This window comes from Anas platyrhynchos, chromosome 16 (genome assembly GCF_047663525.1).
Source record: "Anas platyrhynchos isolate ZD024472 breed Pekin duck chromosome 16, IASCAAS_PekinDuck_T2T, whole genome shotgun sequence".
In the NCBI taxonomy this organism is placed as follows: Eukaryota; Metazoa; Chordata; class Aves; order Anseriformes; family Anatidae; genus Anas; species Anas platyrhynchos.
This window is the reverse complement of record NC_092602.1, coordinates 8436424-8460494: the sequence shown is the minus strand read 5'-3', so window position 1 is coordinate 8460494 and position 24071 is coordinate 8436424. Positions and strand designations below refer to the sequence as shown.

The window sequence follows — 24071 nt, the reverse complement described above, 5'->3', positions numbered from 1 at the left end:
TTTGAATAAAGATGAGACAGATATTAACAGGAACCTCCTCCTAGGCACAGAATTCAAAGCAAAAAGATCGCTTGAAAAGTCTAACAAGCAAATGGTGGATGTCCATTATCAAAGGCCAGAGGTGACATCTTACTATAGAATAAAAGATGGAATAGGTCAAGCAGCTGTTAAGGACCTTGGAAATTAAGACATGTAACGTGTTTGATATAATATGGTAGAAATTAGTGTGGGGATATAAAAAGCCCTTAAGGCAACCTTCTCAGAGTGCTGGTCAAGAATAATAACTTTGTTATTTAAAAAAAAAAAAAAAAAAAAGAAAAAAAAACATATTCTACAAGCATTCCAAACATATTCTACAAACCAATTTTGCAATCATGTCAAAAAGAGACAGCACCTGTACCTGGTTGAGTCATATTAGGTATGTGCACAGAAAGATAAAACTATGCTTGCGGCATGTTAGGCAGGAAAGCACATGTAAGATTGTGGGATTGAAAATGGACACAAATCAGATTTGCAGATAACCACAGATAAACAGGAAAATACTGTTATTCTGGTGAAGGCAAAAAAAAAAAAAAAAAAAAAGGGTTCTGTCTTCCACTCATTTTTTTGTCCTCACCCTCCCAATTTTTAACATATTTCTTAATCATTTCAACACATCTTCAAAGACAAGGCTTGTGTATAAGTTTTATCCAATTCCGTCAGCAGGAAACATGGAAGATACCATATTCTTATTGATTGTTTGCTTAATTGTCACAGTAAGTTATGTTTGACAGTGGATAAGTTTCATTTGATAGTTCTCTTCACCATAGTTACTACACTAGGAAGCATTGTAGGAACTCAGCGACCCTATTATTTGTAGGACTTCTTTTCATGGGTCTCCATATTGCAGTTCAAGTGATCTGTCAGTGTAGGTTCTCTTTTAGTTTAGCTATCAGAGCTGTTTAACACTATTGTGTATTCAGCACACCTGGAACATGCAGTGCTCTCTCAACAAAGAAGTTATGGTTGTGTTTGGATTTAAAAAAACAAAACAACAACACACAAGAACACATAACTACAGCCACAGAAAGATGGGCCAAACATAGCTTTTTTTTTTTTTTTTTTTTTTTTTTTTTTTTACAACCCCCCCCCCCCCTTTTTTTTTGTTTTTAAATGAGTACATAGTCAAGTTCATCCTGAAATGCTGTTAGTAGCCCTCCTCCTCTTTGCCACTTAAGTGGGAGTTTCAGGAAGACAACTGTTCTCACATTTTTCATCTGTGCTCTTATTTCTCCGCAGATCAAAAATGTCTGTAGATTTTTATTTATTTTTATATCAGCAAATACTTGGACAGCAGTTACGGACACATACGAGCTGAGAGACAATATAATTCTGAATTTCATAATTCAGTACTGCTATAAGTAGCAGCAACAAAAAACATCAGATTGTAGAAAAAGAATTTAAAAAAATCATAGATGAGCTCTCCAGGCTTTCAAAATATATTGATTTTTCTTCCCACAGTCTACTTCTTTTTGATTTTTAAATCTGAAATGCAAGGCAGGAAGAGTCTGAAGAATTGAAAAAAGCCAACATTGCCCTAGTCAGTGTCTAGATTTAAATACGAGATGTTTTTCTCAGCCCCTCTGAAAATGAATAGAAAGAATTAGGGGCAATGTTTCTCATGTCAAGAGGAGGTTACCAAACAAAAAATCAGATACAGTGATCTGTTATGATAGGAAGGCAGTGTCAGTACCAAGACAAGGATGCACAGACAATGAAGCACATGTCTGCATGTAGGACAGCAAATGGTGAATCAGTTCGTACAGTACAGAGAAGGAGATGGAAGTGCAGTGGATTAGCGGAGAAAAAAAAAAAAGCAGTACAGAATAAAAGAATTAGGAAATACTACATACAGGATAAGCTATACTAACAAAAGCAAACAAGAAGAAGCTAATTCAAGCGAAGCTGACAAGGAATTTGCAGAAATTCTTCACACACACACACACACACCAAAAAATTGCAAAAGTCACTTATGGAATAAAATATTCATTGAATAGGCTCAGACACATGGACACAATGATGGAAGTACAACAGAAATCTAGACAAACCTGAGAATGCCACTAAAAATTAGTTAACCTTCTTCTCGCTAAAGTAATTTTCTTTGATCTGATATTTCTCAGGGCCTTTTATTTTAGTCGTATGATGTATACGTGGAGTTGAAGATGACTGATTCCCCTAATCTATTAAATATTATTTCAGATCTAGCTTTAAAATAAAAACTTAGCAGGATTCCAGTTCCTCTTTACATCAAAGTCCCATGCAATCAAGGCTCTTAACAGCAGTCAGTACAAACTGAATCATAAGAAAAGCTCAAAAAGAGTACCAGAAATGAATATCTAAATTTCAGATACTGACACTGGTCTCATTCATCTCTCTAGATTCAGTGCATTTACTACTAACATAACCCAGTGGAAAATCTGGGATATGGTATTTCATTTACAAGTCAAATTCTATGATTAAAACATAATAAGATTACTTTATTTTCTAGCCACTAGTTTGGGATGTCTGTACACCTTGCTGAGATGCAAATACCAACATGTCTATATACTTCATTCAGGTTTTATGCCTTTTGATTAGCCACATAGCACTCGTAAGATAATTGTTTTTCCATATCTGATTGCCTTCATTAGTTTAACTACAGATATGCCCTGTCACACTCATTAGGAATTATTCCTTACTACATTCCTCCCAGAGCACTATCAAAAGACGCTGTTGATCACAGCGTAGTAGTCAAAAACTTTACTGTGACTAATAAACTTAATACTAGAACTTGTCTTAGAGATGAAGAGGAAGAAGAGGTTATCTGTATTTAAATTCAGTTTCCCTTTAATAGCGGTTGAGCCTATGGGTACAGAATAAGGTGTTTTATAAAGGAGAACTTCTTAGTCTTTAATTTGAGAATTCCAGAAAATTCAGTCTGGCACATTTTCCCCCAGTCTAAGTGTTTCTCAGGCCTGCTATTCACGGATACCAGCAAATTGCAGCATTGGTCAGCAGAACGTGAACTTGAGAGCGCCTGCAGTGCTGTCTGCAAAGCAGAAGTTACTACAGCGTACAAATCCAAACTGATCCTGGCATCGCAACGTCCCAGGCATGCTCCCCAAGGCAGGCAGTTAGACAATCTACTGTGTAAAGCAGTGACCACAACCAAGACTGTTACGAGTAGTATTACACCTCCACACAACTGAAACTACATTGCCTATTTATTTTCAAAGCATTCTTTTTTATTTCCCCTTGAGTTTTCATAGGCATTTAAGTAACAGACCTCAGAACAGAAGCATCTGAAGTTACTCATATCAGAGAGACATATTTCTCCCTCAGAAAAGTTGCTACATTGTAGTACTGACAGATTTTGTTCTTTCCCTGCAGACTGGAAGATGAGTGTTATGTAATCCTGCACAATGTTTAATTTAATGACTGTACATTTTTATTTAACATGTGGATATGTGAAGTTGCTGGAATATTCAGTTACTTGCAGTTGAATGCTCAAAACGGAACATACAAAGCAGACTGTTTTACCTAGAGTAAGCCAAATTGAGCATCCAAATGCCAGGTTAGGTTCTCAGTAAATATTCTACCTTCAGATTTAGAAGCATTATTTGTCATTTTTTCTGGAAAGGAAACATGAAATTGTAAAAGTCACTTACATCCTGTGCCAAATAGTATTTAGACGTGATATCTGGTGCTAAGTCTAGAATACATTTAATCATGAATAGAAGAGTTTCACATTAGTGCAGTTCTCCCCTTCTCACCCTTAATTCATCAAGAGGATTGTTGTGCACATTTCTGTTCTGGATAAGTATGATGGCTTAATGTGTTTGCAAACAATTGGACTTCGCTTGCTATTCTAAATCACGAGTTTGGGAAATTGGGGGGGGGGGGGGTAGTACATGGCATCTTCGGATGTTTCCATGATAGCTTATTTTCTTACCAAGAAGAGAAGGTCAGCTATTATCTTAAATATGAAGCTGCCCATTTTTACTTCCACAGCATAATTTTTATTCACTAAAATGTTTCTGTTTCCTATTCTAAGTCTATTCATAGGTACAAACATTTTCTCTGGTAAGATAGAATGTTAACTAGGAGCTCATAACAAGCATTCCATTTGCAATAAATTGGAAACATTTGGTCAAAATTCAGCTTAGGCAAATGTTCTTGACAATAATATTTTTTTCCTTGAAGAATCATAGGAAGTGCATGCAAAAGGGATTCAACCATATAAGGCAAGCTTGTAAAACAAAAGGATTATTTCTGGAAACTATTCTGTAGTCTTGGTTCCAACCTAAGTATAATTGCTTCTCAAACTTATCACTTAGCTCCTTTTAAATAAGAAAAAAAAAATCTCTGTAAAAAACTATATTAGCAACCAGAAACTGGCAACCTAAAACCTTGACAACGGAGTTAGAAGTACAAATGGATTGAAATAATTTCACATCATTGTATGAATAATTATAATAGATTGTATAAAATGATACTTTAACAACCAATTTCCTACATGCATGGGATGTGCAGGGAATAGCTGTATGTATTATCTTCAGTGATCTTCTCATTTTATGCTGGTTTGGGGGGGAAGGAATTGGTATGTAGAACCCAGATCTTGAACAGACAAGACTTCACAGAAGAGTAAAAATAAGCAAGCAACTTTTTAAGTTAACTTTTTGATTTTACAGTACAGACTTTAATTCTTCCTAAGGGCGGCTATTTTCAAATGCAAATAGGGCATGTTTAGGAACCACAAGATGATAAAAATCATTCTATGTTTCTAGCTAATGAACTCCCATCTCTTAAGCACATTTTACAAGGCTGTCAAACGAGAGTTTAAATAAAACCCTGTGAAGTTCAACTCAACCAAACTAAATGTGATAGCAAATATGTAGCTGCGTACATTTAAGTGTGCTTAAATATTTCCATAGTGACTGTATTTGCATGCTGTGCAAACCAGAGACTAACAATAGCATTAAAGGGGAATTAAACAGAAGTAGTTATTCATTGGACAAGGCAAATCAGCCATATAGACAAAAGCAAAGAACATTTTATATTTAAGGTTCCATTTTAATTAAAAGCTGTATTTGATTAAAAAAAAAAAATAATAATTTCATGTTATCCCAAATCCTGATAAAAATCCTAGAGACAAAAAGAAAAAAAAAAAAGAAACAAGTTTCACTATTTCAGATTCAAGGTTTCCTAAGACTCACAAAACAATGCCCAAATTAATCATCCTGTACACAAGGATATACACTGTTATACGTGATATTTGAAATAATGCTTAACCAGATAAACTTGAACATATAGCAAAAAGCACAAACCAAAAATTTCTGCTGTCATTTGAGGAGCACCTCAATAATAACATCAAACAATTACGTTTTTAAAACCTATCCAATTGGGATAACTGTCTAAACAAAGGGAAGAGTCCGAACACTGGGGAGGGAGAATGGAAAAGATATATCAAGGGAATAAGGAGCAGAAGATGCACTTACTGTTTGGTTATCTTCATACAGCTTCAAGTCATATCCACTCAGCTCCACACAGAAAATTATTGCTGTAACCCCCTCAAAACAGTGGATCCATTTTTTGCGTTCAGATCTCTGTCCACCCACATCCACCATTTTGAAAGTCAGCTCTTTGAAGGTGAACTTATTTTCTACAATCCCCGTGGTCATGTCCCGAGAGCGCAGAATGTCTTCCACTGTAGGGATGTAGTCCAGTGCTGCGATCCTTTCTAGGTCATTTAAGTAGTATGCAGCATTATCCTCTAGGTGGTACTCGTTGGAGCGACAGAAGCACTCCTGCACACCAGGGTCTGCCCAGAGCCGTTTCATGACTCCCAGAAGCTCAGGGGTAATCTCGCCCTTGCTCTCAGCTGGGCCCGTCAGGGCAAAGAGCTGCACAGCATCATATGCTCTGTCAGGATTGTGAAATTCTATCTTAAGGGTGGCTAGAGCCCGAATGATGCGTGTGAGGGAGTCAATTGCATTATAGATAATCAGAGGTTTGTATTCCTTGCAGGCCTCCAAGTTAAAGCCACCACTGTGAATGATTTTCATCTGCTTTACAATAGTACTCTTCCCAGAATTGCTGGTACCCAGGAGAAGGAGCTTAATCTCTCTTCGTTGTCGCTGACTTTCAGAGCGCAGGTGGCGGTCAATCCTCCGGGACCGCCGCGCTGCCTCTTTCTCCTCAGAGCTTTGCCTACATCCCATGGTATAGCAGGCTGTTACAGAAGGGAAGGGCCGGAGATTGTCTCAGTTTCTTCAAGTCTCCGAGAAAGATCTGTGGCGTCTTCCAGCTCTCGTGCCAGGTACACCTTGTACAGAAAAAAAACAATACCTACTGGTCCAAGAGGCCTGTACCACCTAATTCAGTTCCAGCAGGGATGCAAACACGTGTAGATAAGCAACCACAGAAATAGTCTCTTCAGTAGATCTCATGGCACTCCCCTTTCCAGTGCATAAACAGTGGCACATTCCTGTTACTGAAGGGACACTTCCCTTTGCCACAGTTTGGCTAGGTCCATCCAATATTCTTTTCTGTTCTGCATAATTATTTTGCTGCCTTCTGTCCAAAGGTAAGGAGCCGCACTTTCACCTTCTCTGCTCTAGCCCTCGTCTCCTAATTGTATTTTCTGGTTGCTGTGGTGATGCTGCTAGATAGCGCTGACGCTCTTTTCAGTGGTGCTGTACTTTTGTTTCTCTTCCCCCACTTCTTCAGCTGTTCCAGTTCAGCTCAGTAGATCTATGCTTTCCACCTGCCAAACAATGAGGGAAAAAAATGAATGAAGCGAGCGACTTTGCTTCCTTGCTACTGTTTCCCAAACAGAAACTACAGATGGAAAAATACGTAAAGAAAAGCAAAAAATCAAAACCCCAGCAAAAATGTAGTGACAGCTGAAACTTGCAGACCTAAGAAAATGTGGTTTCTGAACAATAGTAAATCAAATCTCGTTTTCAAGCCTTCTGCGTTTTATTATCTAAACCTACATGAAAACAAACAGTGCTGAGCTGTGTCCCAATTTCTCCCTCAGCAAGAGTTTATGGCAGTGCTTTTCCTGCACAGTCCTGTTCTGACTGGTTTTCCTGAAGTAGAAAAATGAAACAGTCACAACTACTTTTCCCAGTCTCTCTATTTATATCAATATCTTGTACTCAGATGTCCTCCTGAGTTTTCTTTTATCTTTTCCGTTTTGTTTGCACTGAACATTTGAGTAACTAAATTAGGAAGCAAAATGAGGTGATTAAGTTTGCTTCATGATTTTGTGAGAGTTACTGATCTTTGCAGAATTCCACAACATATCTTCCTTCCCCCGGACACTAGTACAGTTAAATATACTGCCTGCACCTTACATAATCAATCAAGTGATATACTACTATAACAAACTTTGTAAGCTTCTTCCCATAGCGATAGTGTTATTAGGCCTCTTCTCCTCCATTTTTACTACACAAGTTCTGAGAGGTAGCAAAAGTGAACAATGACCAGAAGGCAAAAGGTTCATACAAAAAGCACAGAAAATGCCATCCAAAGCAAGAGGTGAAAGCTTTGCAGTGATTTTTAGAGCAATTATTATTTCACAAATTAGGGTTTAAGCCTACTAGTTAAAGCTCTGCAAAAGGCAACAGCAGGAAGCAGTTACCTCTCACAGAGGGAAAACACATTGCTAACAGCTGATTGGTGACAACTTGCCTCTTTTCTAGGAAGGGCTTGCTGCTCCCACTGAGCTCTGAGCATGCTGAGTACCAGAAGTCACAGCTTCCAGCTCCTCATCATATGCTGACCCCAGCCCACTTTGGCACCTATCCTGCTGTCTGCTTGCTTGCATCTGGAGGGTCTTCAGTGGTTTTCATTCTTGTGTTTTTCCCCAAACTAGACTGCATGCCATTGACATACCCTCAGAGTAGGTTTTGACCCCTTTCTTAAATCTACTAAAGGAATATAATTTCCATGACACTTTAATAAGACTGTCTCTCAAATCCCCTTTTAAATGTTGCCCTAGAAAATCTTCAGAGGTTTTTCCTGCATTAACTTACTAGCATTTCAATATAAGTAGGACAAAGCATCAAAATCCATACTGAAAACGATGATTCCACACTGACAGGAAAGGGAGAGAATGATCCAGGCCAGATTATTTAATATCTAGCTTTCATGAGAAAAAACAAAAACAAACAAACAAAAAAAACTACTTGCTTTGTTTTGTTTCTCACGTACTTTGCTTTTACTTTCTTAAGCATAATGACAGCATTTTTAGTGGGCAAAAGATATTTCAGCACTCAAAAATAATCAAGCGTACTTAAGTATTTGCAGTGGAGCACTGGATTTAACAATGTGTTTTTCCTTTTCTGACATCAGTTACATTGTGGGATAAGATTCACTTTTATAGATATACCTTCTATCTGCCAGCCTGATGCATCTCATTCCTAATTGGCCACACTGCCATAGTTGGGAGAAAAAAAAAACACATGACTTCTATTTCAATATAATTTACATTAATTAAAACACAGTTTTATAGCACATGCCTTGTAGGATACTGTTTCACTATTGGGAATTTCAATTCTGCATTTATCTTGCCAAAAATCAGCCATGGATTTCAGCAAGATCTTGCTTTACCCTTCCCAGAAGTGCCACCATAGTAGAGGAGTTATACCAAATAATAGTTCAAGCTAGATTTAAATGGTATTAATCAAGATACAGCACAACAGAAAAGCTTCTTCAGGACAAGAGGGGAAGGGGGCTTCACAGAAATAGATAAGGACAATTACATCAGCTGCAGTCTGAAGAAGGGTTGTATGGTTGAAAGAGAGAATAAAGCTCAGCTGTTTTAGTTTCCTAGCATCTTAAATTTTCATTAAAAAACATATTTCTTTGAACATTTATAGAGGGAGGGGGGTGGGAGAGTGGAGGTAGTCAATTATATATCTAGAATTTCACTCCTCAGGTAGTAGGAACAAGTGTAATGATCTCAGGCTGCCCCATTTAACAAAAGGTATTACTATTCTTCTGCCATTTATGCGTTAAATCATTGTCACAGTGGGCTATCCTAATCTTAGTTTCTGTCTTTTGCATAGCTTTCTCCCTAGAGATTTTTAGACTTACTGATGTCTTCTAGTTTATGATGGGGAAGGTAGAGTCCACGCATCTGTTTTCAGATCTAAGCCCTCACAGCTATGCGTTCCTAGGGTCTACAGTTCCATAACAGCATCTTGGCACCAGGCAGGTTCTCCCAACACAATGCATCCCTCTTCAGCAGTTTTCAGTACATATATGACTTGAAGCACGTGCATACAGAAGGACAAGCAAAACAACCATCGTTAATTCTTTTGCATGAGTGAAAGGTGTAAAGACTGGGCAGCTTCAATGGCTCAGTTTTATGGATTTGGTACTGAAGTTTCTTGGGACATTAGCCCGGGACTGTTGAGCTTGCTATCACTCACTCTTAAATACTTTCACTGATTCTATATTTATCTTTAAATCCCTTCCTAACTCTAACCCTGCTTAAGGCAGATATATAGTTGAACCAGTGTAGACCTGGATAAAACTCATGACTACCAGGATGAGTCAGCACAGGTCAGAATAAATTGGTACCATTGTACTGAGAAGAGCATTATATTGTTGAAAAAGGTTAATAGAACTCGAGTACAAAAAAAAAAAAAAAAGGAACATAAGAAAATCTTCCTTGCTGCCTTCCTACAAGATTTCTTTTATTTCCATGGTCTAACACCTGCCTGCAAATCCATCCCAAATCCATGTGCATAAAATCAGTTATGCTACAACAAGCCTTTTACAGCAGCCAACTCCAAAAATGAACCATGACAATCTTAATCTCAGTTGTTCTAAACTAGCTGTCCAATCTATACATAAGGTTACCTCCACATGACAGTTAACTACAGTAAGAATATTAAGCTTTCCCACTGGCATCTTCCACACTTCCACATTCATAGTTGCTACTTCATGAAGTTTTTCTTTTTTCTTTTTTTTTTTTTTCCCTTTTTTAAATAAACTATTGTGTAAACCGCATTTACTGTCCTGGCTACATGCAGGTGAACTTTCTTTGAACAGTTTTGCTATTTCTTGGAATACACTTGTAATATAGGAAAATAAGTAGCCTAGATTTTGTTCTGTTTTAAATCATATTTCATATTAAAAATGCAAGTGTTTAATGGCTTTAAGTTCCTGGTTACATAAAAGCCTTTTCGGTTACTTTAATGGAAAGCGATATTGTCTCCTTTCACAGTGCACACGTCTGTCTAAATTTACTTCAAAAACCTTTAATCTTTGAATGACCACATTGTGCTGTATATGAGCATCTAAACCAACATATATGCCTTTCACTGACAAAACATATTTGTTCAATCTGACGATATATGTGGGCTACCTTGTCATAGCTTAATGGGTATCTCTTCCCACAAGAGAAAATTAACACGCCCTAGACTAACAGGGATCTATTTCAGTTAGTAAAGTTCATTTTTGGAGTGGGAACACTACTCGAGCAGAATTCTGCACTGGTCAATTATATAAATCTATTGAAACCCATTTAACCAAACAGACTAGCATGTACTTCTGTCCATACTTTCATAGACAATAAAGCAGGCATTATTGCTGCTTTCATACCCAGTGTTCCTATTTTTCCCTCCATCCATCACTTCTGTCTTGCTCAAACGGTGTTTGCAGCCCTACCCCTTATCTCTTTCCTCAGTGTGTTCCAGAGTAATCGGGAGGAGTGGCACCAAACCTACAGCAAGTTGTGAGAATTTCCCCAAGGAAAGAGCCAAGTACTGTCTCTTGTTGTGTTAGCTACTAGCATGTTAGTAGACTGTCAAGCTACCCTGAAAGATGCCCCTTCCCCAGGATTTTATTGAAAGGAAGCGGCTCCTAGGCTTAGGATAATGCCAGTGGCTGTTACTATCACAGTCAATGTAGAGACTGCACACAGTGTGCAGCTAGCAGCAGGAATTTCAGAGGGCATTACAGACGTAATGCCCTCTCAAAATATTCTCTCAAAAATAACCAGTACCAGTAGTCTAATAGTTTAGCTTTATACCACCATCCCTCCATACACACATATAGAGAGTGTGGAGGTAATCTTATTCAGCTTTTTGCAATACAACAAACCTAGTAAAACAGATAATGCATAAGGTTTTTCCCGGTAATACATAATTTAATAAAGTGAATTGAAATTCAGAAAGTTGTGGCAAAACTTTCCATCGCCATTTTAGTTATAATTGCCAGCCATCTTTTTTTTTAAATTCAGCACCTTAATACAGGTGTTTCAGAATGTATGCTACCAGAGCAAAGAGAAAAAAGAAAAAAATGTAGCCAAGCTATACTTTTGTAGTTTATTGGTTCTTACTGCTGCTTCTTTATCTACACTCAGAAGATGGATTGGTTTAAACAACGTATTGCACTGGAAGTTTGGAGGTAGCAGACCTCCCTGTTTGAGCACTTACCCATTTAAAAGCAAATGCAGGCAAATCTAGCAAAAAGTAGCACAGCGCATATTTAAGACTTACAAGTGTAAGCTAACCCAATGTAATCAGTTTCTAATTATTTCACACATCCTCAGAGGATTCCAGCACATTAACAAAACCTTATTTTTACTTGTTTTACTTTCAATCACTTTTTGCACTATTAAGGAAAGAATAAGACATGAGTATGATATACAGGGAAATACTCAGGGTAGTTCACAGAGGAAGAAGCCAAGAGTTCTATTAAGCAGGCACCACTTCGATAGGAACCGAAGCTAATAAAAAATGGCAAAGTCAAATCAGAATTCTAAATCCAGAACAGATGCCCAGACACTCATGCAGTACAAATTTAAAGTTGAAATAATTTCACAGAAGTTAGTTTACTATTTAATGTAAGTAATTCAAGTCCGTTTATTTCAGAATAAAGTTGCTTTTTTACAGCAGCCACAAACTTTACTAACATTCTCCTTCAACTACTTTTGAAATCTAGAAGAAGAAAGGAGAAAAGCTAAATGAACAAAAATACAGATTTTTTCTTTGTGAATCCTCTTATTTGACAATGCAACTTTTTGCAGTTGGCAAAATAAATAAATATTTGCAGATCTCTACCCTTAAATAATTATGGATAATTCTTATTTAAAGGAAAATGGCTTGGGCACTTCTGGATAGAGTGCCTGGGAAAAAAATAATTGTTTTGTCTGTGCTGAAGAAGTTGAGAACTTCTCTTTAAAACCCTTCTAAGCCTCCAAACTTTGAGCCAGGAATATCACATTACAGAAGTTGAGCTCTGTGGTGTGGATGTGTCTTTGCTATTCTCACAAAGCAGGAAGTTAGAGACCTTCCAAAACTTTAGTTTTAGCTGGATTAGATTCATTTCCAAATAGAACATGTACAACAAGAGAAATTGGACTAGACAGTCTAGACGTTTAAGAAAAAAATGAGAGAACAGGAAGGGAAAAGACTTTTTACTAAGGAAAATCAGAAATATTTCTTATCCACTAGAATGTCTTTGACTCCAGAGCCAAGAGCATAAACCAGTCCGATCATGTACTTCTTGCCTGCAAGTATTTGTGAAAATCCCTGATGCTCTATCTTTCCACACAAAGGTAACATCCTATTATTAACGATATTCACCTTTTCCTTTGAATCCAAGAGTTTCAAATTGAAACTGAGCTGTACAGCTATCAGGCTGTCATCTTGTGGTAGAATCCAGTTTAGTTTTATTGGAGAAAATCCTTTGTGAAATTTAATATATCTTAGAAGAATATTAAGGATTAATATTCAAGTACCAAAAGTTATATGTATTAGTTACAGCAAAAGTTTTAATTACATATTCATACATTATAGTGCCATCCAAAACAGAGGTTGGATCGGATCTAATGATCTAACAAGAGAACGCAGCAGAGAAAGCTGTTGTCTTTGGTAGTTTGTTACTGCAGTTAAAATGCATATCCAATTAGTCAAATGACTGAAGAAAGAAGTTACAGTCATGATTTAATTAACCCTATGTCAGGCTGGACTACTGAGTTCTACCTGTCTTTGCCATGGTGGCTCTTTGTGCTGTTAATTCACTAAAAAATCACAAGCTACGACCTTTGAAAATTGTTTCTTAGATGCCCAACTAGAGGTACTGCTTGTGATCAGAAAATGCAACTGTAATAGTAGCTGTTTTTAATATATACGAACATATTAAACTAAGTCATCTTTTTTCACTTGATCCATCATGATCTCTAAGAAATTGAGCTTCATCTCCCTACTACCTTCCAACAGCAGGAACTACTGCTTACAGTTCTCATCTGCTAATTCTCATTGCGATTTTATATAAATACTCAGACCTTCTAGAATTGCCACATGGGCATACATATCAGAAGGAAGTTTTGCAGGGTATTCGCAGAGAACCCAGAGAAAGTGAGTACTCCATGCAGTCCTTGTATACCTATCAGTATGTAGGCTTCACTGATAGAATATAGCATTTCACTGAAGAAAATCTATTATATATTTGTAAGCATAAACATCCCACCTTTCTCTTTAGTTTGGGAAACATCCCACGTTCTTCAGCAGTATCCAAATACAAGTTATGCTAGTCAATGGTGTCCACTAGCTAACCATATCAATCCCATCAAAGTTTAACTCCATCCAAGTTTTAGAGAAACATGAGTTGATACTGAAAACAAAGTATACTTTATAAACCAAGTATTCAACCCCTATTTTTATAAGGCTAGATTGTAATCTTTAGTTAAGGGCATTCATGTTTGCACCAGTGCAGCTAAGATCAAGATCACATTAGAGTACAAGTACATGTTAGTTATTTTGCCTGATAACTACACATACCTCGTTTCCTTCAGGACGTGGGAAATAAATCATATAAAGCATTAATACCAAAAATACTATCACCACCTGGTAGGCATTTTAAGTCATGACCTGTTTTAGCAAGTCCAAACAACCCCAAACTAGTGTGAAAAAGTGAGAAGCAGCGTCAACACAACCAGTATGTAACACCAGCTGCTTCTTGGACAGAGCCAAAAATACAACAGTTCTGTTCTGAGTTGCGTTGATGAAAGTAGTAGTGTCAGTGACTGCGTACAGAATCTCCTGTGCTTCATAGTGATTTAACTAAGACCAGACTCTCCCACAGCAGTCATTTTAGAATTGACCTTTAGACTTCCATAAAGAATGAAATATTACAAGAATATTACAGTGTGTCTAACAGTGGGTGTGCAGGAAATGCTGGCTGCTAGACAAGGGAGAGAAGAAACAACACACATGGCAGCTGCTTTAGGGACATACAAACAGGGACATCAGGCCCGTTTAAAAATTTGTAACACAGCAACAAATGAAAAGCAGAACCCACTCAGTGCTAGCATCAGTGTTTTGTAAGCAGCTCAGGTGATGACAGCAGCATAGGTCATGGCTTCATTAGAGTTCTTATGTAGTTTTTATTATCTGTGTTTTTGTAGTGGAGGTGGGCTATTCATGAACTAAGACTCATACACCACTGGAAAAGGGGGTTGAGGTTTAGGAGTCTTACAGAGCTTAAACAGATGACTGTATTACATTAAAAAAAAGAAGTAAATATTTAGTTTGGTTATGAATACAGTAGCAAGTTTGCTATTACTTGCTCAACATTACTGCATACAATAATTTTTGAAAGCAGGGGGAAATTGTGTTAGAGCAGAAGAAAATTAGAGGGATTTGAAACAAGATTACAATATAGCCTTGTAAAAGGAAGTTTCTCTGCCTGTGCATAACAGGCCACATAAGACAGCAAAAACATGTTTGTAATAAACTGTTCCAATGACAAATGCAACCTAGCAAGAGGTCAAAATCAGAATCTAGAATTTAGTAGGAATCTGAGAGCCTGGGTACATATAACAGTGTCCTGAAAAGAAGGGCTTTGTTTGTTTTAGAAGTTATAGGATTTAAACAGCCAGCGAAGAGTCAAAGATTGAAGCTCTAGTCCAAGCAAGAGGCAAGGAAAAGGCGCTCCAGTAAACAGGAGCCATGGAAACAATAGATGAATTTTATCTGTCGTGATGATTAGGAAAGTATCTTTGATAACACCATACAGGAGAAAAAAAAAAATCACAGTTGTGCTTGTACGTTTAAGAGAAAGAAACCAGACAAGAGGCAAAGATTAAGGCAAAGAACGGGAGAGAATGTCACAGAAGCCAAGAAAGATGTATAGGGCAAACTAAAAGCTATATATAAACACATAAGCCAAGAAACTTCCATGTCTATGAAAAGATCAGGGAAGGGATAGGAAGAAAAGGAAAGGCATGCTGAGAGGAATGGATGGATACATCTTACTATGTCATATTAGACAAAATCAGCAGAAATTCGTACAGTGAAGAAAAAAAGCTGGTAGACAAGGATTGACTCAGAACTTGTAAAGATGGATCTGCCCATATGGAATTTAATTACACTAGAAAAATAAAAGGAGGAGAGAAATGAATCTACAGTGGAAAGAGTCAGTTGGGTCATCAGCTTTCTGCCAGAATGGTTTAGCTGGAAGAAAAGCTATTGCCAAGAGTGAGTAAAGGCTGGAGGTAGACCTTGCAATGAGAGACAGAGCAAAGTTTTGGAAGGAGGAAAGTGAAATAAGAAAGTTTCAGTAGAAGCGATCAACAATGAATTCACAAAAAGGCCGTGTGAAAGCATGGGATGAATGGACTGAAAATGTGATAGTTAAAGTTGGGAACCAAGCAACAGAGAATGAGTAATGTTTCACAGAAGTGAGAAAAAAAAAAAAAACAGACATAGGTTGAATGAGTATGCAGGAGCAGCAAACTATCAACAAGTGCTGAAGTCAAAAAAGGAATATTGGAAATATGAGAACAGTATACGGGTATAAAAAGCATGAGAAGAAAGAGCAACGCGATACAAGAAGGGCAAAGAGCTGATCCAAATGGAAAGCAGTAGAAGAGGAAAGCAAGACCACGAAAGAATAAAGCCAATAATTCTCACGATGATCTGATTTAGGGAAGAACATAAAGTAAACCTGCAAACATGCTGAAGCTATCATCCTCACAGCAAGACATAACATTGCATAAAAGTGCTGTTCCTCACACAACAGGAGAAAGAAAAGAAGAAACGGTGCAAATATCAGCATAAGGGACAGGGCTGTTATCAAGAATCAATTTGGTGGTTAGAGAGTGATTTCTAGCCTTGTGCCACATATGATGTTAATCACATGAGCTATATCAGAAGGGAATTGTCGATTTCCTAGGTTCCATCTTAACAATTCAAATTAAACATGAGTTTATCCTCAGAAGGGAAGATAAGGCATGGAAGAAGTATTAGATCACAGCCCAGGACAACAACAACAACAAACACATGGCATGCGCACACACACACCAGGCTAAACAGAATCCACTGTTCTATAAAATGTGACTCATGGGAAAGGACTCGTATGCTACCAAGCACAGATTACAGCTGCAGCCTACGCATGGTCTCATTCTGCTTCTCTTTTGAAATTCAGAAGCTTTGACAGCATTACAATCCTGCTGCATGCAAGAGCTTCAGCAGATACACCTCAGAGAGCTGAGCCCTTACCATAGTTACGCTCCCTCTAATGCAAAGGAGCTTTTATTTATTTAAAACAAGCTGAATGAAGTTGTCCATGATCTGGGTGCAAAACAATTTCATATCAAACACAATCTAAAAAGCAGATGTACTTCTGCATCACAAAACATACATGTAGCTCTGCAACCAGAAGTGTTTAACATATCAGTACAGCATCACACAACGGCCAATTAGCTCCTGGTTTAAAAATCTAAGCTAGTTGTTTTTGTACATTTTGCTTTGTCATCTAGATGCATAACATTTTATGTATAAGGTAGTACTGCAAATGAGTTTAGCCTTGAATGATGAAGGACAGTGAGCACTCTTATGGCTTAAATTCAGTGCAAACAACTCTAGCAATACTCTTAACGTATTTTTCACAGCTCATTCCCTGAAGAGATGTAAATTTCTTAAGTATGTTAGGGATTTTTTTCCATGTTCAACCTCATTTTTTCTACCAAGATCAAGAATATTCCTAGTTAGCACTAAATGAGGTTGCAATAAGAGCTAGAGGAACTCTGTTTAAGTAGTTGTGCTGCAATGGCAGCCTAAAATAAGCAATACTTCAGAGTGGGAACATTCCCAGTTCTTCCTCAGCAGAAAAAAATACCACTGCTATTGTATAAGGGAAAAATAAGAATGAAGTGTTATGGTTATGATCTACCAACCATGAAAGGAAGGATTTTACTTGACTTCAGTGGGCATCGATATGAGTCTGTACCTTGTTCTCACCAGCAGGACAGAAGTAAATGGTGTTGCTTTGTATTTTAAAATATTGCTGGCAGGTTACTTAACTGCTAGCAATGAAGGGAGCTTTACTGATGAAAAATTACTATTTAGTGCATGATTCACACTCTTCTTGTGTATGAATATCCACAGCTTTTTTTTTTTTTAAGAATAGATATGAACAGTCAAACTTTCAGCTCCAGCTTTCTATATGATCTCATCATTTACTGTATTATTAGGAGATACAAAGCATGATCAGTATCATTGCATTTTAAGATTCATTTCTATCTACATGCACATGTTCCAAGCCTGGATTCTGTTGGTATGTATTCTGTAACATTTGTTCTTTTAAGATTGACTAGGCCTGAACAAATCTGGCCATAGAGAGTTTGGTCATGAGATGACAAGAACAGTCAGGATATTTTCACACATTCTTAGGGCTATACACACTTCATCGCAATAACACTGATCACTTTCATGTAATTCCAAGAATAAGATTTTTGTCTATAACTAAAATAAGAGAGTAGATATTGTCTATTAGTTAATATTCAGTACTTTTAAACTCCATAGGTAGCAAAATGAACTGATAAGTCTAATCATCATATCATAGAATCAGAGAACAGCTTGGGTTGGAAGGGACCTTAAAAACCATCTAGCGCCCCCTGCCATGGGCAGGGATGCCACCCACTAGATCACGTTGCCCAGGGTCTCGTCCAACCTGGCCTCGAATACCTCCAGGGATAGGGCAGCCACAGATTCTCTGGGCAGCCTGTGCCAGTGCCTCACTGCCCTCTGAGTGAAGAATTTCCTCCTAAGCCTATCTTCTGAGGAAGCTTGCATGGACTCATTATCTGGGTAGTTGTAGCAATTTAGGAGTGCCATGGTTTAGATTTGGCTGTACAATGCTGTCTTTTTCAGCCTCAAGCAAGCATATAAATACATGTAGTTACTTTTCCCCAAACCTTAAAACATACAGTGGAGTTTGGTTCATCTCTAATAACAGAAAAAATATATATAATCACATTTTTTCCTCAACCATACCTTTTGTTATTCTTCACCTGTGCACTGGTAACTGGACTACTGCTATTAGTAGTAGCAATTTTAGTTCTAGACTTTGTGACACAGGATTATTTTGGTGTTTTAGTAACATGAAAAAAGAGTGGTAATTACTACTGCTACTCAAGTTTGAGTTGTACATGAGCATGTTTTCAGCATTCAGATATTTTTCCCCTATTACAGTTTGCTTTTGTTCTGTCTGAAAATCATCTCTCGCTCATTGTACAAGTTGTCCTATGTTGAGGTCAGAAAAGTTTCCTTTTGCCTCACACCTCAACCAGCATTATCTCCTCGTCTTCAAAGGTACTTAGTTATCTCACCATTTTGTGATCCTTATTTCATTCATTTTGTCTAAAATAAGCTCTTGAATCAAGTACTAAGAACTGATCTACTGCTACATTTAACAATCATAAGGACTAATTTATAGGTTTTTTTCCTGCATTTAGCATTATGAAGAGCTTAAGTAAGAGTTTCACAAGCCAGACAAAGACATGACTGTAAGCACACAGTACCAGTCTTAACAGCAAGATTTCAAATGGTTGTTCTTCATGCTCTTTATGCTCATTGACATCTCTTTTTGACTCAAATAGCTGTGATACTACCTAAAATTATCTTAGAGCTGAAAGGTGCTAATCTAGCCTTTATTCATTATTCAGCAATAAATCCTTAGGTTTTTCAATTCTCATTTCTGGTATTAGTAGTAGGCATAGTAGGTCAAAACAGTACAGAAACTGTTGCAGCGAGATGGATTCCAGCTTCCAAACTCACTTTAAACCCTCAAAACAAGTTTACCATCTAGGGGACAATGCACACAATGGATAACAGAGTAATAGTTTGTCTTAAAAACTTTGGTCTCAGAGCTATCCTTGTATTCTTCCAGCACTCAGATTACTCAGCTAGGGGCAGGGTGGGGAGGTTGTCTGCATTTACAGTTGTTTGTTCTCAGCTACCCCTGGTTACATATCACACCAGTTCTTGCCTGATAACCACCCATAGCCTTTCAGGGTAATTGTACTTAGAAGTAAGAACATAGATTGCAGTATGCTGTGGTTCATTTACAGCACACCTCAAGACTTTTAAGTTGAGATATTGAAGCCAGTATCATTAGTAGGAAAAGATGAATACTGCCTTTTGATGCCTTCAGTGACTCTTAAACAGCTTTTGCACCTTTACCATTGCAAGACTGAAAATTCCTCACACAATTCTTCTTACAAGTAATAAGTCCTTATGTAATATCAACCCAAAAAGCTCAAAGTATTCTAGAAAACAAGAAATATAAAATTTCTTACCTCTCAGCACAAGGAAAATACCTCATCAGGCATTTTCCTACCTCCTCCAAAGGCAGACAAATGAAAGAAATAGCTAAACACTTCACCCACCTTAAAGCAATTGGAATTTTATTTCAAGCTCTACCAGCTGGCAGCAATCCCATTAAGAGGCAGTGCCACTGAAATCACACCCACTAGCAATCTCCTCCTCCCAAGCTATCTTTTGCACCAAGTACTTCAGGAGGAAAACTACAAACAATTTGAGTCATCCCTTTGCCTACTGAAGGTTCCACACATTAGGGAAATATCCACTATAAGTTTTAAATACTTTTGTTGTTTTAGAGACATGGGAATGGCATAGAAGTAACAGAACAAGACAGCAGATCACAGAATCACAAAATTGAAGAGGTTAGAAGGGACCTCAAAAGATCATCGGATCCAACCCCCTTGCCAAAGCAGGTTCCTTAGAGCAGGCTGCCCAGGTAGACATCCAGATGGACCTTAAATATCCCCAGAAAAGGAGGCTCAACAACTTCCCTGCGCAGCCTGTTCCAGTGCTTCGTCACCCTCACCGTGAAGAAGTTCTTTTGCATGTTGGTGCAGAACTTCCTGTGCTCTATCTTGTGACCATTACTCCTTGTCCTGTCCCCACAAACCACTGAAAAGAAATTGGCCAAATCCCTCTGTCTCCCACACCTCAGGTATTTACGTGTGTCATCAAAATACAGATTTTGTTACCTTGTCTTTCTGGAGATGTTTTTTGTCAGTCCTTAAGAAGGAGGTACAAGTTTGGTTTGTGTTTCTCATATCTGCCATGAGGTAGTGTAAATGGGTGCTCTGGATACAAACAGCTTTAGCTATCCCTTCACATTTTTTGTGTTGGTTGCAGAATAGGGTTTGTCCATTAAGGTGAAATACTATTTTCTGAAATCTTTTAAATATGAACTTTGTACTGCTTGTATTCTTTAGATCTCCACCTGCCTCTGGCCAATTCTAATACAAGCTGGAAAAATTATTTGTAGAAAAAAATAGTATTCATAGGGATTTTATAACTATATAACTCTGAAATACCATTTTAAGTTATATTTTAAAAAATACGGAATCTATAATTGATGATTCTGACAAAATACATGCAGACACCAAGTGAACCAGGTGATGAGGTTGATGGCTCTTAATCTAACTCCATCAGATATGTCTTCTTCACAACTTACGTAAAGACAGATAACATGTCTAAAAAAATTCCATTTGCACATCATATTTCATTGCTGAATATGAACAGTGCCATTATAGATTGACAGCATTCCATCTGGCCTCCTTCACATAAACATTTACAAGCACTTTATTATTTTCTTGAATTGACTTGTTTATGTAAGCTTTCGATGAGTTCTGTGAATAATTCTTGACTGATAAATCATGAGAACATTAAGCATCCAGAATCCAAAATAACAGTCATATAGATAAGCTTGGATTAATCACAGACTACCTATATATGGAGACAAGCAACACCAAGAGTAAGATACTGTCCAAGAATACCAAAATGATGTGTTTGATCAAAACAGTATGTTTGAAATTCTCCCTGATAATATTATCATGTTTCTCCATAAAGTAGATGAAAACGGATTAATTTGGGGGAACTGTACACGTTCTATGTATCACATTTACTCTGACATACAAATCAAATACAAGCATATACAAAGTTCAAATTTTATTTTTAAAAATACTTTTCAAAATAATTAAGATATTTGCCCAGTGTTAATCTGTACTATTTTGCTGACCATGTAACATGAGATGCCTTTAATGGCATTTTTATTAGTTGTGATCAGAGGACTGTTATTCAACAAGAATTTGACAGCAGGAGGAAGGAAAACACCTCAATTATTTTACCCCAAAGTTATTTTCAGTGAGGACTAACAAGTCATACCCCAGCAAGAGTTCTTACGTTCATTCAGATTTTTAATCAAATTTAGCCTTTCTTGGTTCTGACAGCCAAACTTATCATTTGTCTCCAGTCAGCTCATTTGGTAAGCTTATTCAGGATAGCACAGGGAGGCATCCCTAGCCTAATAAAAGCTCTCTAGTTCAGAATTACAGGCTGAGTATGGAATGAGAACTGCATAGGTTTTCATGGGCTTTCCTGTGCTTTCCCACTAATGGGAAAGAACAAGAACTCTTGCCTTTTCAGTTGGCCACTGCCCTGATAATATCAACCAAAATTATTTTTAAGCATTTAAATATAATTTTTTTCGTGAACAGGGTGTTTTTTCTTTCGTTTTGTTTTCCTTTATTTCAAAGGTAGTCCTATAGATGATACTAGGTAATTGTTAATTGCTTGTCCATCTTAGAGGCGGTTTTTTGTGGGGTACTATAAACTTCCATTTAGTCAGCCTTTTCCATTTGATTCTTATGTAAGACTGATGGAAAAGTACAGAAGCAATATAGACCATAGGGTCATGGAAGAGCACTTTGCAGTCTTTGTACTCACTTGAATGTGACTTGCATGAAATTCTCCCAGAATAAAATAACATTATTAGTAGAATCATTCTAAGAGTTTGGTAAGAAGGAAGATGATTGTTCTGCTAACTGAGAAGTTCACCTATCATTTGTTAATTAACTTCATAGTATAATTCTAGAGTTCCATGTAATTGTGTGTCCAACTTTCCTTTTAAAGTATATTTTTGATATAATAGGCACTACACATTTCTTTCAGATCAGTTCTTACAAAAAATATCCTGCCTAAATAATTTCTGAATTAGGATATTGCAGTATTTTCTATTCGGCCTTCACTGTTTGCCAGGATCAGAAGACATGACTAGAAAAGCAATATGAATTAGTCAAAAATACAGAGAATCTCAGATAGTTCTAATCCAGTATGCTTAGTTTAAGATATGAATTTGGGAAAATGTTTTTTCATGATCCAACCTTCATTTTAGAGCTGTCTGTACCTCAGCATGAATTAGAAGTTTCCAGGTATGATCCCATGAGGCCATGATAGCAGTGGCTGTTCTTGGTTTCCTTGGCTGCAGAAGTGAGAAGAAGTGAAGAGTTGCTAGGCCAACAACACGACATGGAGAGACACTTTTCTTGTCACAGACCAGGGGAATATTCTCTGTCAGCACTTAATTTTCCCATGTAATAACCCACTTGCACTGGCAGAGAACAGGACTGTATCAGAACCAATAAACTGAGTTCTTTTTCTCAGTGGTAGGCTGTTACTTCACCACTGTTTTAACTTCTGTTACATAGAATTGCTTAGGATGGCAGTGTATAATCAGTCCTCTTTGCAAAAATGGAGGATTGTCATTTGCAGTGTTAAGACGGAGATTCCTACTTCTTGTTGATGCTGATGCCTGATATTTTCATGTTTTTAGACCACTATATACTTAATCGACCTGTGGAATCAAAGACTATTGTACTGATATAGGAACTGTGCATTTTAGTCTAAAATCTGACCATATTTGAAACAACAAACAATCTCTAATCCCTTGAATTAATATATTGTTAAAATCAGCATCCAAGTATTTTTTCCCATAACTTACAAAAATTGTAGAAAGGCTTTGGTATTCTATGTGTTTTTGTGAACACACTTGCAAAGAAAACAAACTTTATACATACGTAATCACAGTCATGAGGCAAAGTTCAGATCTGCTTTTGGGAACGTTCACAGCAAGAAATCAGAGGACTTATGCACATCAAGTCAGGGAATGGAAACAATATGATAATAGAACAATTGTTCAAATTTGAAGTAAGCTAAACTTAGAATTTGAAATACCATCATAAATGTCACTGAATTACAAATTAAGGTAAGTTTATCTGTTCACGGACATAAATGGATTGAAAAGGAGGTAAAAACATGTCTCTGAAATTACTGTTTAAGGAGAGAGTCTACCATTACTGAGCAATACAAAATGAAAGCACAATACCTTCTTACCAATTGTAAAAATATAAAAATATCTGCCAGTTACAAAATGGCTTCTATTTTATCTCTCTGACTCTGCCAAAATTAAAAGACCAGGCACTGAAAGGCATCTTGAGAGAAAATCTTCCTACCAAGAGCCAGTTGCAGTAAAGGTATTTTGAAGGACACTGTCAACTAACTAGCAATACAGGGAGATGCTCTAGTGCAACAGAATTTATTCTTGTATATTTTAGTTTAGAATGGATTTGATTAATATCATATGCATTACTTATAGATTTTAGTTATTTAAATTAAATAAAAAAGTTATAAGTGATATCAGTTTAAATCTTCTGCCAGAGCATAAATACTGGGGACAGTCAACAGCTGCTATACTTTCTTTCTTTATAAAACATCCAGTCAGAAAAATAAGTCTAATTTACATATACGTGTAAATGGTTATTATATATCTCTATCCAAATAAAATAATATTTTGTTTATACATATGAAATATTCAAATTTTATGCCTTGGGCTGATAGGTGCCCAGAGGAAAAAAAAAATGTAATGAAAAAAAA

At 37.1% G+C, this 24071-nt stretch overlaps 2 protein-coding genes across 7 annotated transcripts in view; one reads left to right on the top strand and one right to left on the bottom strand.

Moving 5' to 3' along the window:
• The window catches only part of RSPH14 (radial spoke head 14 homolog), a 96086-nt gene that overhangs the window by 44640 nt on the left and 27375 nt on the right, over positions 1–24071 (top strand). The gene's annotated exons all lie outside the window — the stretch shown is intronic.
• GNAZ (G protein subunit alpha z) overlaps positions 1–24071 on the bottom strand; it is an 85563-nt gene that overhangs the window by 35698 nt on the left and 25794 nt on the right. For 3 of the 4 annotated variants that reach the window (XM_072024591.1, XM_021277039.4, XM_027469714.3), the window contains exon 2: positions 5517–6784. In XM_072024591.1, the coding sequence (XP_071880692.1) occupies positions 5517–6239 (723 nt within the window). In that variant the 5' untranslated portion in view covers positions 6240–6784. Of the gene's footprint in view, positions 1–5516; positions 6785–19624; positions 19755–24071 lie in introns of those variants that run through there. The other variant, XM_013106164.5, reaches the window with a different exon arrangement.